This window comes from Lepisosteus platostomus, chromosome 3 (assembly GCF_059453375.1).
Source record: "Lepisosteus platostomus isolate fLepPlt1 chromosome 3, fLepPlt1.hap1, whole genome shotgun sequence".
In the NCBI taxonomy this organism is placed as follows: Eukaryota; Metazoa; Chordata; class Actinopteri; order Semionotiformes; family Lepisosteidae; genus Lepisosteus; species Lepisosteus platostomus.
The window spans coordinates 63,913,095-63,931,699 of record NC_142613.1 but is presented as its reverse complement, the minus strand read 5'-3'; the positions used below and the strand labels follow the sequence as shown (position 1 = coordinate 63,931,699).

At 35.6% G+C, this 18,605-nt stretch overlaps 1 protein-coding gene across 3 annotated transcripts; it reads left to right on the top strand.

The window, feature by feature from the left end:
* The first annotated feature begins 1,682 nt into the window (after positions 1-1,682).
* baalcb (BAALC binder of MAP3K1 and KLF4 b) lies at positions 1,683-18,510 on the top strand. Of its 3 annotated transcripts, none has more exons than XM_088626411.1 (4): positions 1,716-2,196; positions 7,926-8,544; positions 13,978-14,165; positions 15,066-18,510. In XM_088626411.1, the coding sequence occupies exons 2-4, from the start codon at positions 8,358-8,360 to the stop codon at positions 15,237-15,239; spliced, it is 549 nt and encodes a 182-aa protein (XP_088482537.1). In that variant the 5' UTR covers positions 1,716-2,196; positions 7,926-8,357; the 3' UTR covers positions 15,240-18,510. The 3 variants fall into 3 exon arrangements, with proteins under 3 accessions (XP_088482538.1, XP_088482537.1, XP_088482536.1); XM_088626410.1 differs by having other exon boundaries at positions 7,921-8,544; XM_088626412.1 differs by lacking the exon at positions 7,926-8,544 and having other exon boundaries at positions 1,683-2,196.
* Positions 18,511-18,605: the final 95 nt, after the last annotated feature.

Here is an 18,605-nt window from a genome sequence, read left to right as displayed (position 1 = left end):
CTCACTGTGCTACAACCACCCAACAAAGAATTAATTCTGCGTGTTTTAATGTTCTGCTTATTTACTACCTAGTGGTTATGTTTCAGTGATTGCAGGTGGAAGCCACCATCATCTAATGTTTAGTTTAGAGTATAGTTTGACTTACAGAATCTGTTCTTTTTTTATTTTTAACATTTATTAAGGCCAGAGACCTCCAGGGTTTTTAACGTATCTCAGTGTTGGCAAGGTTAATGTAAAGATTGGAATCCTTGTCCTCAAGGGCTGGTGATTCTGCTAGATTTCATTTCAACTCTGTTCTTAAGCTAAATATGGCCAGCTGCCATGTCACCCTGCAGCTCACAACTGGCAACCTACTGCTGCTGAGCAGGTGTGAGCCTGGTCAGTACCTGGATGAGAGACCTCCTGAGGAAAAACTAAGGTTGCTGCTGGAAGTGGAGTTAGTGAGGACAGTAGGGGGCATTCACCCTGTGATCTGTGTGTGTCTTAATGCCCAGTATAGTGACGGAGACAGTATACTGTAAAAAGGCGCTGTCCTTCTGATGAGATGTAAAACCGACGTCCTCACTCTCTGTGGTCATTAAAAATCCCAGGTCATTTCTTGAAAAGTGAAGGGGTGTTACCCTGTGTCCTGGCCAAATTTCCCAGTGGCCTTTAAAAACCATGGCCACCTTATAATCCCCATCTATGAATTGGCTACATCATTCTGCTCTCCTCCCCACTGATAGCTGGTCTATGGTTAGCGTACTGGCACACTTTGGCTCCCATCGCATCATCCAGGTGGATACTGCACATTGGTGGTGGTGGAGGGGAGTCCCCATTACCTGTAAAGACCGCGGTGAGGCTCCTGTCTGCACAGCTGAATCTCTGAATGTCTGTATGATTACCTGTCTACACAGCCGCAATCTGAGATTTGATCCCTGCCTGATACACCACCATCCTTTTCCTGCAACTCACCTGGGTCTCATCTGCCTCTTACTCAGCAAGTGGGTTCATTTTATGACTCCTGATCTACTGCTAGTCCCACCAAGGAGTGGGATTGTTGCAACTATTGGTTTAATGGAACCAAAATTAAGGAGAATGAATTTAACTAAGAAGATTAATTAATCTTAATTTCAAAAACCTTCAGAAACACTTCCCACTGTGCAGGATGATGTTTTCCCATTCTTGGGTTAATGTGTGAGGGTCTCTATATAGCCACCCTGAGATCCACACAAGTAGGGGCCATGCTGATCTGGAGTTTTCTTGTTCTGCAACCTACAATATCTAACCATGCATTTTCTTACCGCTTTATCCAATAAAGGGTCACAGGGAAGCCGAAGCCTATCCCGGCAAGTAATGGGCGCAAGGCAGGATATCCTGGATTGGACACCAGTTCAACACAGGACACACACAGACACAAACACAGACACTTATACCAGGGCTAATTTTCCCAGAAGAGAGTATGTCTTTGGACTGCGGGAGGAAATCAAAGCATCAGGAAGAAACCGAAAAGAAAAAGATGAAGACATACAAACAGCCCGTAATGCTAACCACTGCGCCCGTGTGAAACCAAATGAGTGAACAATTTACTTCAGAACAAGCTTTGAGGGGTCTCTTTGGCGCCCTCGAGTGGCCAATCTATAGATATTACGATCCTCAAACAGGCAATCAACCACCACTGGAAAAAGCGGCTTTCTCGTAGTTATACTTTGAGTTACCCCTTTTCTGATCCACATATATATGTATGCATTTAAAAACAGGCTTTATCTTAATCATTTTAGTCATTTTGTATTACGTGCCACATTGTGCAAATTCAACAATACGTTAACAATGTAAGGCTATGACATACTGTATGTGAGGACGAAACTCCAGGAGTACAAACACATTGAAATTCAACCTTCGAAGTTCAGTCGGTTTTGTTTGGAAAACCAAATTAATCCAAGACATCGTAGCTGTGGAGAATAACGGATCTTTTTTTTTTACTTTCTCTTTCTTCCCTCTGTCTAAACAGATGGGTAAAAACGTCATTTCTTCACCCTCCCCAAATGTATCACACACTGAAGGCGCGTCACTTCAGTCGGACGCAGATTTCAAACATTATCTTGAGCTTTTCAGCAACGTGCGTCAGCTTCGGGTTATATTTACACGGGGTCGGTGGAATCAGAAGAAAAGGGTTTGACCAGACCGTCCAAAAGCATGACGATAAACGAATTGGATGTAAGTGGCCAACTGTACTTAAAAACAATATTGGCTTGTTTTTTTTAATATTGGAAGAGCTTGTGGTTTGCACAGAGTACATAGTAAATCATGGTTCATAAGTATGTCGTTTAGACTGGCAAGATACAGTTTGAACTAGGTGGAATTAATTAAACGTCATTGGTGAGAAGAGCAACACTGAAATACGGAGAATAACCATTGGTTTAATTATTAAGGTATTCTGATCATATTGCATTATCTCGATTAGCTGTAATCTGGCATTTAAAACTCACCGGGTTATTACAAATAGTATTCATGACCAAAGATTTCTTCAGTATTAAAATATTTTGTCGAAACCTATTTTTTTTCTTTTGTCTAAAGAGGATACAGGTGCGATTAAAATATCAGGCACGACATTTCTTACACGTTTCAATAGCTTTTACATCCAGCACTTTATTTTTCTAAAACCAGCAAAATACAGATCAAGTATATTATCGAATGGTCATACTGTGTAATGTGAAACTTTAAACAGGAACTAAAGCATTCATTGTAACGTTATGAAACTGTAAGACGACTCTTAAGATTTTTTTTTTTTTAGTTAATAAAGGTTCAGGAAACAGACCATTTCTTCTACTTTTATTTTAGTTTTATTTTATTAGTATTATATTTTAGTAGTAGGTCTAAAACAGAACCAAAAATGTAGAACAATGGGTAATTCCTGTTTAGTTTATCTGTTTAGAAATAACAAATTGGATTTGAATTATGTACTTTTCTTTGGAACAGTATATCCTAAATTCTGATGTGCAGTGATTGGCATAAATTTTCAATGAAACAACTCAGGGGTGGAGTGGTGTTTTTTACATAGATTATACAGATGTTAATACATACAGTAGATGTACCTGTATGTAGAAAAATATAACACTTTTAAATCACAAATTGTAAGAATTGATCAAGAATGCATCATACTGTGAAATACTGTAATACACAGCATGGATAGCACCCCATCCTCACTGATTTATGAAATCACTTATTTTTACAATACTCTTTATTAATAGCATCTTTTTTTAAGTAGAATGTGGAATTCAGGTGATGTACAGTAACTGAGTCTTCACAGGTTATGGCAATATTGGTGTCTGACAGACCATTAATATCTGTTGAAGCTTGTGTGTTGTGTTAATAAGTGAACATTACAAAGTTACGATCACTCAAGAATCAAGCATTCAAGTATTGAATGCTTAACGTGTTCTGTATCTTATTTTGCATTGAAAAATACTGTATAGTTTTCCATCACAGGAGTAAACACATTGTAACTATGTGTCCAAGTTATAGATGTGGACTACTTTTCAGCTCAACAAGTTTTCTTCGCAAGTGACATACTGTATGGGTATTTAATTAATATATCTTTTAAAATACAGTAGGTGGATCTCCTTGATAAATATTAAATATCTTTTAGAGCTGTCTAACTATTTAAGTCTAGAATTAGAAATTGTACATTCTGTAATAGTACAGTATTTCCTAGGATAGTAGTTAATGTATTTATACAGTGTACAATGTACAATGCACAATGCCCTCTAAAAGTATTGATACAACAAAGATAAACAAAAAGAAAAGAGACATAACGTTTCAGCTAAACATTTTGGCTAAGTCTCCACAGCAAAACATTGTGTCCCTTTTGTTTTCCTTTCAGCGTGGAATAAACCTTTATCTGCTCCTTTGCAGCCTATGCATGCTGGCGAAGCTACCTAGTTGAACTAAAGTCAAAACTATTATTTTTAATAGTTTGTACTGTATATGTGATCAATAGATTAGTATGATAGATAAGTACAATAAACATTTTATTGTTGGGTAATTCCATAAATATGTTTGATTATATTAAAATAAGAACATCAGAAGGTAAAATGTTGTAATAAACTCTTATTTAGAAAATACTTCTGAGCTTTCAAGAGACATAATATACAATACTGCAGGATAGTGGCCTACTGGTGAGCATTGTTGGCTCACCTCTCTGGGACCCTGGGTTCAGTTCCTGGAGTGCTATCTGTGTGGACTTTTTATGTTCTCCATTTGTTTCCTTGGGTGTCCTCCCACAGTCCAGAAAAATACTGGTAGGTTAATATGCTTCTGGGAAAACTGGCCCTGGTGTGAGTGTGTGTGTTTATATCTGTGTCCTGCAATGGACTGGCGTCCTGTAAAGGGTGCACCCTGCCTTGCACTCATTGGATTATGGGATAGGCTCTGGCTCCCTCACAATGGATGGATAATATAGAATAAATATAATTATAAATTCACAAATCTATACAACCCCCCCCCCCCAAAAAAAAAAAGTTAATTTAAAACAGATTAAAAACTACTATTTTGTTTGATATAATTATTAACCATTTAAAGCCCCTATTTGGGGAAGCAGACAAAAAACTATAATTTTGTGGGGTTTCTTTCAGCATTTGTCTTTCTTCCCACATATCTCAAGGAACAGCCTTTTGATTTGAATTGTTTTCAAATTGCTGCTCCATTCAATTACAGTTTGAAAATAGCTGTGAAAATGAGAGAAGCAGTTAAATGTACTTGTGTTGTTAATTGAAAGATACAGTAATTATGAGTTTGTGAGCATTACAGTAGTATGTTGTTTGTGATAATATTCTGAAGATGTCCTTTCACTCAACATCACCCTGACACAACATAATCAAGATCCACTTTTTAACTGCACCTCCTTTTTTACCCACACAAAGCAAATAACCTTTTTCCAGATTTTGAGATGTGAAAAGGATGATAAGCCCACCAAGTAACAAGTACCCTTTGCATTCCTCTGTTTTATTTGATTGTGAATGCATTTCAATTCTCAGTGCTTTTTTCATTCTTGAAGTGAAATATTGTCTTTGGAGTTACTTTGTCAGTAACTATGAATGCTGTACGCGGAATTGGCTATCAAATGCAATAATAGTTCCCTTTGTTGAGAAAAACATTGTATTTCTCTGGGATTCGCAATTATTTTATCCTTTCTTTAGGACACATATTTTTGGTGCATGATTTTCAAAATAAAACACAAAATTCTACATTTCTGCACATCCTCAGATACAAGTAAATATGCATTTACTATTATGAACTAAACATCAAACATGTGGAATAATAGTTCAACTCTCAAGAATTATAATGTGAGTAAAGAATTTTTATACTCAAAGATACAGTACATTGGCCAAATGTTCTTGATAAGTTTAAACGTCTTCCAGAGAAAATGGAGCAGGGCTGGATTGGTACATGGTGTGACTTGGCAGCTTCTTGCTCTATGCAGGGAGTGTCTTGGTGCAAGAGAGAATAAAAAGAGAGTGTTGCCTTGTGTTGCTAAGAAGCTCTGCAAGAGAGTAGCATCACACTGCCTTCTGTCTTTAAAAGTAGTATTTAAAACAGTGTGTGCACATTTGTCTGCTTGGGTCCGGCTGCAGAGAAGTCAGTTTACCTCGGGTATAGCTTGGTTGTGAATAATCTTCGATATTCAGGATAAAGATAAAAAGAGTCCAAGTGTCTTATTTCAGAGATCAAGTGAAAATAAGTGGGTTAGCGAACACAAGATTTCTTCTGTTTCAGATGGAATTGGTCAGAATTCTGTACTTTACTCACTCACTCTTCTGACCTTGTGTCTTAGAGAAAAGTTTAATTCCTGACTCGGACTGCATGTACAGTAGTCATGTTTTTGGAAAAGTCAGATTGCCAGTTCAGTTAGAGAGAGATGAGGAGCCAGTAAATTAGCCAATGAAAATGAGTAGGGTTCTTGCTTTTAAGGAACAACATCACAAATTAGTTATTGGTTAGGATGCCAATGATGGAGCCCATTTGCGCTGTATATCATTAGGTTGTTCAGCACAGGATACAGTTTTTATTATATCTCTAATGAGAGGAGCCTCTTTAGCCACAATCCTGTGCCTGTACACAGAGAGGCACCAAGCTGCTTGGTCAACACAACTAAAAACTAATTAGAAATCTTTAATAAAAGCTAATTCTAAGTGTAGTAAAGGTTTTTTACTTTACTACCTTTACTACCTTTACATACTCCTTGAGATCAATTCTGCAATTTAATAGATATAAATATACATCCATTTTCTTACTAATTCTTCCAATCCAGGATCATGGAATAGCCAAGAGCCTATCCTGGCAAGCAAAGGGTTACAAGGCAAGGTACACCCTGGATTGGATGCCAGTCCATCAGAGGGCACACACAGACACAAATACACACACTCTCACACCAGGGCCAATTTTCCCAGAAGCCAATTAAACTACCAGTATGTCTTTGGAATTTGGGAGGAAAACGGATATAAATACAGTATATAATTTAAATGTGTATTTATGTACTTTAATATACTATACACTGCTATGTGCATATAGTATTTTGCACTGCACTGCATTCAATTCTATTTCCCAAGTGTTTTCTCAGTTTTTCTTAAAGTTGTCCATCTTCCTTTTTATATGTTTGAAAATGTCAGGTTTAATATGCCAGTACCCAAATCATTGGTATAAAATTGGTAAAGTAGCAAACCTCATATCCTGCTGTACTTCATTAATTACAATGTCCCTATATGAGCTGTCAGTCCTTATCAATGCTCTTTGTTTTTTCACATCAAACAATCTTCAGTAATTGTATACATGAATTTGGATTCCTACTGTATGTTTCTCTTTGGGATTTTCATATGGGGATTCACAAAAGACCTCACATAAAAATTCTGTTCTGTTGATTTCAAATGTCCCTTTTGATTGTTCCAAGAACAAGGTGTTTATATAAGATTTGCTGTTACTCATACCATGAAATCAGTTTTTAAGAGTACCTTTAAGCAAAGCTTGTGTAATGTTTTCACAACTCTGCATATAACAGAAGAGTATGACTGTATACTCACCTTTCTGTGGGTAATGTCTTGATAACTCTATATGTTTTCTTACATTAACAATTTTCAAATTATTGTTTGAAAATTGTTAATTTTAGAAAACATGTTGAGTTACCATTATAAAATTATTGTACATCCCTTGTCTCAAAAGATGTTGAAAGATCCTTGTTCCGGGACTATAAATAACATCAATCATTTTCTTTGAGTACATTTGGAAAAAATGCTGTCAGATACAGACAGTTTGTCTGAAATGATACTAGGTCCTGCAATATCCTCTACTCTGTCATATAGATATTGTGCAATACTGAATGGGCACCATATTTAGTACTATAATATATTCATGCTTTTCATTTCTTTTTCCATCTGCAATAAATGTATTGGTGTCTCTTGCATATATTTAAAAAAAATGTTTAAGGGAGTAAGAGATCATAACCTTTTTTAATTGAAAAATTCAAGGGCCTGCATGAGGCATGTTCAATTTTTAATAACAGGACAAAGGACTACTTCAAATCTGCATCGTATGGTATAAATGTTAATGTGTTCTTGTGTCTATCCTTTTAGTTGACCAAGAAGAATCAGACAAATCACACACCTTCAAACAAAACTGTTGTCACAGCAGGGCTCTGGATTTATAGCTGTAACAACCAATTAAGTTATCAACAACTAGTAAACACATAATACTTAAATATTCAATTTCCATTCACAGTTTAATTTTAAAAGATCCTGTTAATTCATGTTGTTCTCTTTTGCACCAGTGACAAGCAAGAAAAACTATGACGAGCAGGCATTTGTAGAATGTATTGAGAATAATTGCATCTACAGATTTCACAGTTCCATTCTCACACTAACACCTTTTATTTCCTTTTACTTCCCTCAGAGAAGATGCCTCACATGGACGCCTTAGCAAAGCTTTTACCTCTGTGCAAGTGGAATAGGGAAAGTCAGTTAACAATTTTTGCTGGAACTCCAATTTCCTTTGTGATGAGCCAGTCTCTCAGAGTCTTGAAAACATGCAGTCATGAACATTGACCGATGTTCTGAAAAGCAGCACTGGAAGACAGTGATGTTACCAGGTAGATCCAAGTTAATCCTTCTTCTCAAAATTGTGCAGATTTCTGAAAGAAATGACGGAGAAAAAAGATCTAAAAGCTTTTGCACGTGTGTCAAAGTCCATCTAATGACATGCATCAATTGAAGAACATAATCAATCACTGCTCTGGGAGACAAAAAAGTTATTTGGCCTAAACATCCTTAGACGCTTCATTTGCTGAATATTGAGACAGTTCCTCTTTTTGCTGAAACCTGGAGGTCACTATGGGCTGTGGAGGAAGCAGAACAGACGCTCTTGAACCCAAATACATGGAAAGCTGGACTAAAGAGACTGAGTCAACATGGCTGACCAGCACAGACACAGATGTCCCTCTCTCATCTATTGAGAACATTCCCTCTGAACATTCCTCCGAGTCAGGATTTATCAATGAAGAGAAAATCATCAACACTAGTAGGCACTTTTTAAGTCTTTCAAAATCTTGTATGACGTGTTACCAAGCTATGTTCTTGAAGTCAATTCTGCTGTTTCTTTGCCTGGATGAGATCCTTGGATCAATTAACTGCTAACTACGAAATGAGGTAGATGGGCCGTTACCTTGCGTATATTCGGAAGTTCTAGTAATACTTGAATTCAATGTAAAAATGTTTTAAAATGCAAATAAGCAGTGGGCAAATTAAGTACTACTAAAGTTCGGTGTTCAGGATTTTAAAACATACTATATTGGTGAAGACAAATTCTAACTGCAGTGCAGAATGTGCTCCATGATATCTGAGAAACAAAAACAGACCTGTAAGAATGACAATCCAAAGGATTTAAATTAAGTCGCATGTGACAGTCCTCTTTCCAAGCCAAAAGTCTGGAAATGGCAAAATTCTTTCAAAGGGTTTCTACAGGTAAAGGATTATATCCTATTTTTTTACATAAAAAGGTGCAATTTACTCAACAGCTGGAAATAGCAGTGTCAGAGAATGGAGAAGACAGAGAGAACAAAGCCTCAGGAGCCAGACTGGAAGAACACGCAGGAAGCAGATGAATATCAAGTGTTCTTGAAAAAGAGCAGGGCCATCGCCTATGTAATTGGCACAATCTTGAGAGAGCAGGAGGCAGGGCAGACTGAGTATATCCGAAGTGCTGTATATAAATTATAGGGCTCATTTAAACAGCTACGGGGTGGACAGGACAGGTTTGTATTTTGAAATGTTTGGCTTAATGTAAAGTTTAGTGCAACATTATTATTATAAATATGGAAGAAGGTACATTATATATCCTACAGTATAATGGCTTTGTGAAACTATTACTTATTAAATGGATAGAAACTCATACTTTGGATGTCAAAAATAGAACTATTGCACCAGATAAGGAAGATATTAATTCCTTAAACCATTAAGTTACCCAGTAGTAATATGGAAACAATATTGGCATGGACATTAATGTTTTTGCATCACTGAAGCATACAGAGATTTAAATGTTAAAACAAAGGAAAAGGAATCTTTGCCAGGATTTAATCTTACTGTTAGTTAGCAGCTAATTGTTATCAAGGACGTCATCCAAGGAACGAGTAATAGGTTTAGTCCATGCTGAAAAGAGAAGAAAGAAAACACAGCATTTCGGCTGTGGAGCCTTCGTCAAGCTTTCTTTCACACCAGCAAGCAAACCACTGCCCCACCACCCCTCCCAACACCTGTTTTATATTGTGGAATTTCATAGAAACGTTTGCAGTCAAACCAATTCACGTCCACAGTCATTCTTGTTAAATTAATTATTTAACATTTACTTTATCTGGCCGTAGTTTTTTTTTTTTTTCATTTTGATTTACGACAGTTTTTACATCTTTACAAACCTTTAAACAAAATAACACTCGTGCTTAATACTGATAATTATAATGATGACACTTATTATGATTAAATCAGATGTATGATTCTGCATTGATCAATATTTACCTTTTTCAATGGATTGCTCACAACAAAATATTTCATCAGCAGTTGCACAAGACAAAACAGGAACCGCTTAGAACAAACATCTATTTAAGCAAACTGTGCTTTACTGAAAGGCTGCCTTGTTTCGAAAGTCAGATTAGAATGTGTGAATTAAGGTCTTTCAAAAGCTCTTATGAATTGAGAAGACTTCACAAAATGCCTTCGAGCTCTTAAAATACCAGGAGAGGATGATTGCAGAAGAAAAGGATATTTTTTAACATGAATTTGTTTCAAAAGCATTATCAACTAAAGAACAGACGTCTATGCTCTTAGATCTTATGCTTACAGGCAGAGTACTGCACTAAAGCATTCTGTTTGCTTTTTCACTAATGTTGTTACTAATATTGATATTACATAAACACCCAGATCCATTTTACCTGATGTATCTTGCAGGTCAGAATCACACATGCAATACGCAGAGTGTGTGCTCCTAAATCTGTGTGAATCACTCTGTACTTACTAGATTGCAGGTTGGTGGACCAGCAGGTGGCACTCTCCCTATGGACTAGTGCCCCAGACTGGTAACCAGGGATAACCTGCAGCACAAAGTGACATCCTTCCAAATCAGGCATTAAAATGAGCTCCTGACTACGTTGTTATTCTCATGACGCTTTTCAAAAGAAGGATTGTTAATCCCTATATCCAGGATAAATTTCATTCTGAGTCTTACCTTCCCAAAAGTCACACTTAATTCAATTAGTTTTATGGCTAGATGGACATCTTTATTTATTTTATGTAGAACCTCTATGTACTGGCAACATGCTTTGCTGACATGATGTTAAATCAGGTTATTCCATGATAACAATCACTAAGTGAGATCTCAAGGGACATACCTTCATTGTATGGCTTTAAAAAGTAAAAGATATGAAATAAATATATACTTATAGCAATACTTTGTAGCTCAAGTGCTTGTTTAGTGAGGGATAGGTGTATAAATTGCACTTTCTTCAGTTGTAGAACAAGATGTCACATTATTTTCAGTGGAAAAAAGATTTATAAATTGTACAACTATAATATTTTAAATAATTGTTGCTATTTATACTAAAAACACACCATATGCAGTAGGTTATCAGTAGGTTTTGCTATAATAGCATCTAATGAAGACTCAATGACTGTTAATTGCATTTTAGAAGAAGTATGCCATTGTAAAAGGAATACCATGAAAGTTTAACACTACAAATAATACTATGAAATGGTCATACCTAGAACTTTCATAATTCATGGTACAGTATGTATATAACCCTCTCAAAATACACTTAAATCATGTCCAGCCATAGCAAATGTTTTGTATTCTGCACAAGCTGACATTCTGGCATGTTTTGGCTCTTAAGACGAATAAAACAAGCATCACAATACTCCAGTCTAGCTGAGATGAAACCATTATCTAATTTGTCAGCATCAGAGGGTGAAAGATGTTATTTTATTTTAATAATATTTCTAAGATGATCAAATGTATAATATATATATTTTAAATATAACAATACCTGACCTCAATGAAATATGAGAAATATTTAATTAAAGGAGAGGTTTTATTAATGCAATTATGACAGGAGATGTTGCCAAAGAGCTACAGTATTTTTAAGAGCATTTAATTAAATTTTCTGGAGGCAGTGAAGAACATCCTTTAGGAATCTGGCAAGAATGGAATGGACTGCTCATAGCAGATCTTATCTGATTCATAGTCATATTTAATTCTTGGAAACTAGTTAAATAAAAGCAAAGCATTACAGATTCGCTCTGCCTGTATGTAATGTTTAAATTTAAATATTTATCTGGAGTTAGACTGAAAACCAAAATTTCTCAAATGCAGCTTTAGTTCAAAAAGAACAAAATACTAGTTTATCTATATTAGAAAAAAAGACCCTGGAATTGCTTTTATTTTCTTCAATAAGATCTGGGAAATAAAACTTCTTTCTAGACTATGGCTTCATAAGGAATTATGCAAAAGACTGAAGACTTGTTGCACAAAGAGGATTATATCTGTTAACAGATGAAAAACTTGCAGGTGTTGGTGAAGTTGGGTTAATTAATTCTGAAAATGATTTTTCTGTTTGATGATTAATAACATGCCTTTTGACAAGCAAAGGATGCTTCTCCTTTGGGGCTTATAAAAAACTCAGAAAATACAATGTGGCAAAATTAATTTGCATAAAAACCTTGTCGTAATATTATTAATAACGATCATGTGCATTACATAGTGCTCTTCATCTCAAAGATCCCCAGAGTACCTGGGTGATGTGCAGCTGTCATTGTGCGTCTGCAGCAAATCTGAAGGTAGGGGAGTGAAAAATTGCATTGCCAGTTGACAATTGCCAATTGCCAGAACCCTACTAATTAAAGAGCCCTTTGTCACTTTCATTCTCCTGTAAAAGAACACATAAGACCTGGCATTAACAATACATAATGCAAATGTAGGAATGATAAAAACTGCTTTTTGATGAAGACGGAATTACATTTTTTGAAAAATTAAATTTAAATTATTTTTTTTTGTCTTATTACATGTATGCTGTGAAATAGACTACATAATGAAGAAACTGGGTAACGAGAAGAGATTTGTTATCTCTGTATTTGTCATTTCTGTCAGTGTTCACTTTTTACAAGAGGTAACTGTAAAAGATTGAAATATATCTCAGGTGTATAGAATATCTTATTCAAGTAGTGTCAAATTTAAGAGCAGATGGTCAAGTGGCTGCATTTGCAAGCATTAAATACTTGTCTCTGATTTACAGCCAAATAACAATAATATGAAAATCACCTAGTATAGTTTATTACTGAACCCTATTAATTTACTGTAAGAAACCTAAGTATCTTTGAGGAGAGGATGATAATAGAGCTGGAGTCTTTTGACAAGCTTTCCCTAAGAGATTCTCGTTCCCATGGTTACAGCTACAGCAGTTTAGTTGCTAGGGATACAGGAGATGTTGGACATAGTCTAACCCCTTTGTAAAACCTTTTCAAACTGAAATGCCAGTCTCAAATGTATCGCTTTCAAGATGCAGTGGGCATCTTTTGATATGGAGCTTACATTTCAAAACAGGATGCCCGTAAGCAGAGCCCCAATATGAAGCAGTAAATTCTAGGTCAAAGCCATGCTCTAATAATTTAGATAATTGAATTAATTTAATATTAAATTAAATAATTTAATAAATAATTCCTCTGTATTTTTGTGTGTATTGTATGTATTATATATCATCTCCAAATGAACAACATGTGGAGTGCGTTGTGCTTTTCAGAGAAGCAATGAAAACAATTATGAGTAATTGATTGCAATTTTAAGACTACATTGTAGTTCAACTGTTCAACTGTTACATTTTTCTGCAGTGAGTGCTTGAGGAGCAATGCTTTACTATCATATTGAACACAAACACAGGTCAAAGTTGAGTGTTTGTAGTGGTTGGAAGGGGAAGGTTGATACGTAGGCTTTATAAACCACCAGTTTAGGTTTATTTTGTACAGTAAGTGCTGAAAAAACAAAAAGAGGAGAAGGATAATATATTGAAGATAATTCAGAATTAAGTCCGTACAACCTCATATTTCGATTATTGTACAGTATGTAAGATTTCACAATTTCACATTTATTCTAGTTTGCACAATAATATTTTCTCATGATTACATTGATCAACCTTACCATGGTCTGATGATTTGAGTTTTGAGCTATGCCACATAGGAACACAAGACTTGTTTTTTTTTAATAGATTTAGGCCACTAAATAAGGTATAGAATTCTTCATGACCTAGGAATACAAAATTAATTAAACGTCAATTCCTTTTAACAATTTAAAATATTCACATACATTTTTCAAGAAAAAAATAATAATTTCATTGTCCAAATATAAGGCTAAAAGAAGTTTGTGTGTAACCATTAATTAGTAAACTGCAGAAACTTTCTCTTTTTTCCCTGGCTGTAGTTATCTTCGGCGATGGGATTCCAAGTTCAGCTCAAGCCTACCTGAAGGTCTGCTCCACTATGTCTGACCCTAGCCTGAACGATGGAAAGCCTAGCAGCGACAGCACAGTGTCCCCTAACAAACAGCAGGGGGCGCTACCATCCTCTGACACCACAGTACAGAAGAGGAGTGTCCTTCGTACAGAGGAGGTGAGCTTCTAGTTTCCTGCCATCATAAATCAGGTCCCCCGGGCCTTAACAGTAGAATTGTTGAATTTTTCCACAGTGTCTTGACACTCGTGGTACTGTATGTCTGTAGCATAACTGACTGCATGAGGTGCTACAACACTCACAAGGCCAAGCAAGTATAAATAGAACACTGTGCTTGATGTTTTGTACAGGTGTGTTTTAGCACTAAGCCAAGTCATCAAAACCTAAACAAACGTGGCATCTTCATCAAGAAATTATTTAAAATACTGTTACTTATAACTAATATATTAATAAGATTTTTATTAAAATACTTGTTATTAGGCCATATGTAAGAAATATTGTTTTCTGAAACAGGTCTGTGGACATACTAGGTCAGTAGTTATTATCTCATATTTTTAAGGGCAAAGTTCAGCAGATTTTATAAGTCTAAATCATTTTCTGCTTAAGACCTGGGGAAACATTACTAATTAAATTAAGAAAAAATGGTTCAAACAGCTGAGATAAAACTAATTTGACATTAAACCTAGAAAAGTCTCCAGCTCTTAAGGTTCAGAATAGAAATCCTGAATACTAGATCAAAAGACTTATTGATTAAAGTGTTTTTCCACTGCTCATTTCTACAGTTCTAGTATTATCTAGTGGCTGCTCTTTACTTTTATGTACAGTGCAATATCAAACACACATTTTCATAGTCTGCAAGGTCAAACAAATGTATCCAACTAAATCCAAAAATAAATTAAAAGACATTTCCAATATTTTCAACATTTTCATATCCTTTAAACAGTTTAACCTGAACAACACCCAAATGTCTACACTGATTTGTCACATCAAACAAAAAGATACATCCTCTTTTTTGAAGTTGCAACTTTCTGAATCGTGGTGAAATATTTATCTTTCCAGACCAAATGGCAGGCCAACAGAATGTCAACGAAGCAGGTGACTATAACAGTGACTCAGAGCATAAGACAGATAGACAAGACAGGGAAGATCACAGAGAAAACCCACACCACCTTTGAGGTGATGAAGCCTGGAGACCCGCTCAAAGAAGGGACCGGCAGCAATGTGCTGAAGTGAAAAACAAATTCTCCTCACAGCAGACAAGCTTGCTGTGGAAACACCTGCTGCCCAGCATCTTGTAGATGTGTCACTGCTGATTCCACACAGACAGGTGGTGGGTTTAGTAGGCATGTGCGTCTGCCACAGATTGGCAGGGTCTCCTTCCAGTTCAGCTTCCTTCATATCCATACAGGAAGAATGCAATTAAATCAAAGCACAGTAAGAGCAATTTAACCAATACACATGGAAAGAAGGTCTGGGATTAATAATATAGCATAATACGTCTTGCTGCAAACAGTTTCTCTGGTGTGCATTTCAATAATTTAAAAAAAATCAATATATTTATAAAGCAAGTTTCAGCCCAAAGGTTCCCAAAGTACTTTACATGATGATGCATGGCATCATCACTAGCAGTCCCACTAATATAATTGTTTCGATGTAGTAAAAAGAGAGCAATTGTCAGTCGATTGATGCTTCAGATTGGAAATAAGGACAAAATGCAGTGCACGAGGAGACAAAAAAAAATTGATGATATATATTACATGTCATTACAAAACTGTTCAGCGGGGTCTCAAAATCTGGAAATCTGCTTATTTGCGCTTCGGTCTGGCCAACAAAGTCTTTTGCCACAGAAGAGCAGAGTGGGATGAAACTGAGCTGAAGTTTCTTAACCGCAGCTGTATTGCCTTATTCCAGTGCGACGTGATAATCAAGGATACAGAGAGAGAAAGTTCAGACTTGACGCAGAGGACGATGTTGTTTGCTGGTTACCCGAAGTCTGTGATTACTGTTGTTTCTTTTAGTTTATCAATCCTATATAAATAAACTTAAAGCCAGTGCATTAGCACTTTATCACGTAAGGAAGGGTTACTTACTGTACGTGTTTTAACCAGTCATTCTGTATACTTTAGTACCTTATGCTACGGTATACAGGTGGGCTTGGTTATATGCAAATTTGGCAATTCAAATGTTTCTCTGCACTGAACGCTGGCAAACGCTGGAATGTCAAGACCCAATGGTATTTCCAAATTTGATCACATTAGTCGCATCGCTGAAATGTCTTTTCAGCCTCCTCTTATAGTCCTCTCCATTCTGTGTGGAGTACATGCCTACCAAATAATATCACTGCACTGGGCCTGAGGGACAGTGGAACGTCACTCATGGTACTTTATCACCATGCTAATGTGCTTCTAATTTTTCTTCTCCGAATTTTGGCAAGACATCTAAATGCATTTCACTTGCAGATTCCCAGCTATCTGAGAAAAAATATTTAAAGGAACAGGTAACTAATGGGTCATTGTACCCTAGATCAATAAATTCCAGAGCATTAGATTGTAGAAGAAATAAGTATAACATTCTCCAAGATTAATGTGTGGTGAAATCATTTTTTTTCTTGAAATAAAGACTGCTTATTTTCCTGCCTTGAAATCCAAGAAAATAACATAATAGCACAAACAGCTCTATAACGAATTAGAAACAAGGTAAACTGTAAATATAGTAATCATGGACTTCCCTCTAATTACAAAAAGTTTTAAGTAAACAAACTTTTAGAAATATGCTGAGGCTGGTATTAAGACACCTGTGACCTGAACAATCAGTTCACTCAGTTTTAATACTGTATACTTTATAAATGACTACTGTATAATATAATGCACAGTTGCAGTATTATATTGAAGTATTTCATTGATAATAATAATAATAATTGTTGTTAACACTTATATAGCACTTTTCTGGACACTCCACTCAAAGCACTTTACAGGTAATGGGGACTCCCCTCCACCACCACCAATGTGCAGCCCCACCTGGGTGATACAGTGATATTCACTACAGTACATCAGGCATTCTTTATGAATACACATTGAAATGACAAAGATGCAATAATGATCATTATAAAGTTAAGGGGAGCCATTTTATCTGTAAAACAGATTGTTATAAAAGAGATGAGAGGAGGAACTATGATGTTTATAAAATGTTGAGCACAAATAATTGAGTGGCACATGATTTTTATATGTATAATAACAGACACAATAACGAAAAAGAGCCAGAGCCTGTATTATCTATCTGCACTGTGAATTCAACAACTAAGGAGTAACAGTGAAAAGAGTAATGCTGCTATCGGGTGAATTCAAACTATATAGACTTATACAAACTTTGATGACCCTTACATAAGTTTACTCTAATATGAGGAAAGCAACATGAAGTGTAGGAATACTGCGAAATCACGTTAAAATAGTAAAGCATAATGAAAACCAATAGCAAAGAAAGGTAAATATATTGTACAATGTACAGGAATAGTACAATACATTTCTGGTAATATATTAACCATTGTAAGTTTCATGAAGGGAACCAAATTGTATTTTCAATATTCATTATTTCAGTACTTATCAAGTTATCTGATGTTGTAATAACAGCAGGTTTGTAAGTATATTGTTGCTCTTAGTTATCTGTCATTATAGGGCTTTAAAGATACTGGTGCCAAAAGAAAAAAAACACTAGATACTTGACATAGGGTGTAAGCAATACACACAGTGATGTCAATAAGGGTTTGAAAAAATGTACACAGTTAAAAGACATATACTGTGGAAGTACACCAGTTTGTATTAATGCCACTGCTCTTTCTTATGAATCAATGGCTATGTCATTTGTTGTATTGTGTTTGTTTAGTAAAGTTGTAAATTGTCTTCTTAAATAGTATAGGATATTATTAAATTTAAATCATGGTGAATGCCCTGATGCAAACACTTAGTTGTGGTGACTAGATTTCACACTAAAAACTACTATAATAAGTTGTATCCTGTTAGGATTTGTTTTAATTTTTTTAATTGAACATACACTCATGTTCGACTGTAATAAGTTTGATAACAATAATATATGTAAGGAAATTCTTTGTTCCTTTGTTCCTAAAATTATTTTAGTTCCTTTGACCCAGACAGAAATAGAAGCTAAGAGTAAACACTACATTAGCAAGAAACCAGCTTAGATGGAATAGAAGGTATTTCTTTGTATAGATAAACCAAGTTATTGTTTCTAAATATCTTGTTTCTTGATATTTAGTGTTATATATACAGTCTCATATAATGTGTTATGTTTCTTTTGTAACAGTTGGTCCTGTTCACTGCGACTCATGAAATGTCTCAAAGTAAAATGTGTAATGATAACAGGGAAAATAAAGTTACAGTATATTCACGTATGATGTAACAAGCAGAGGATAATTGCACATTGGGAATAAAGTTTGGGTAATTGGACCTTTTGTATGAAGTGTAGTGCTTTAATAAAATTCTTGCCTTGATATGTTGGTCTGCTTTAGTCTGTATTCTTCAGTGTATGTGACTCTTCAATTGTGTGACTGACTGATATGCCTGTTGGAATGTTCTTGGTCTCAAA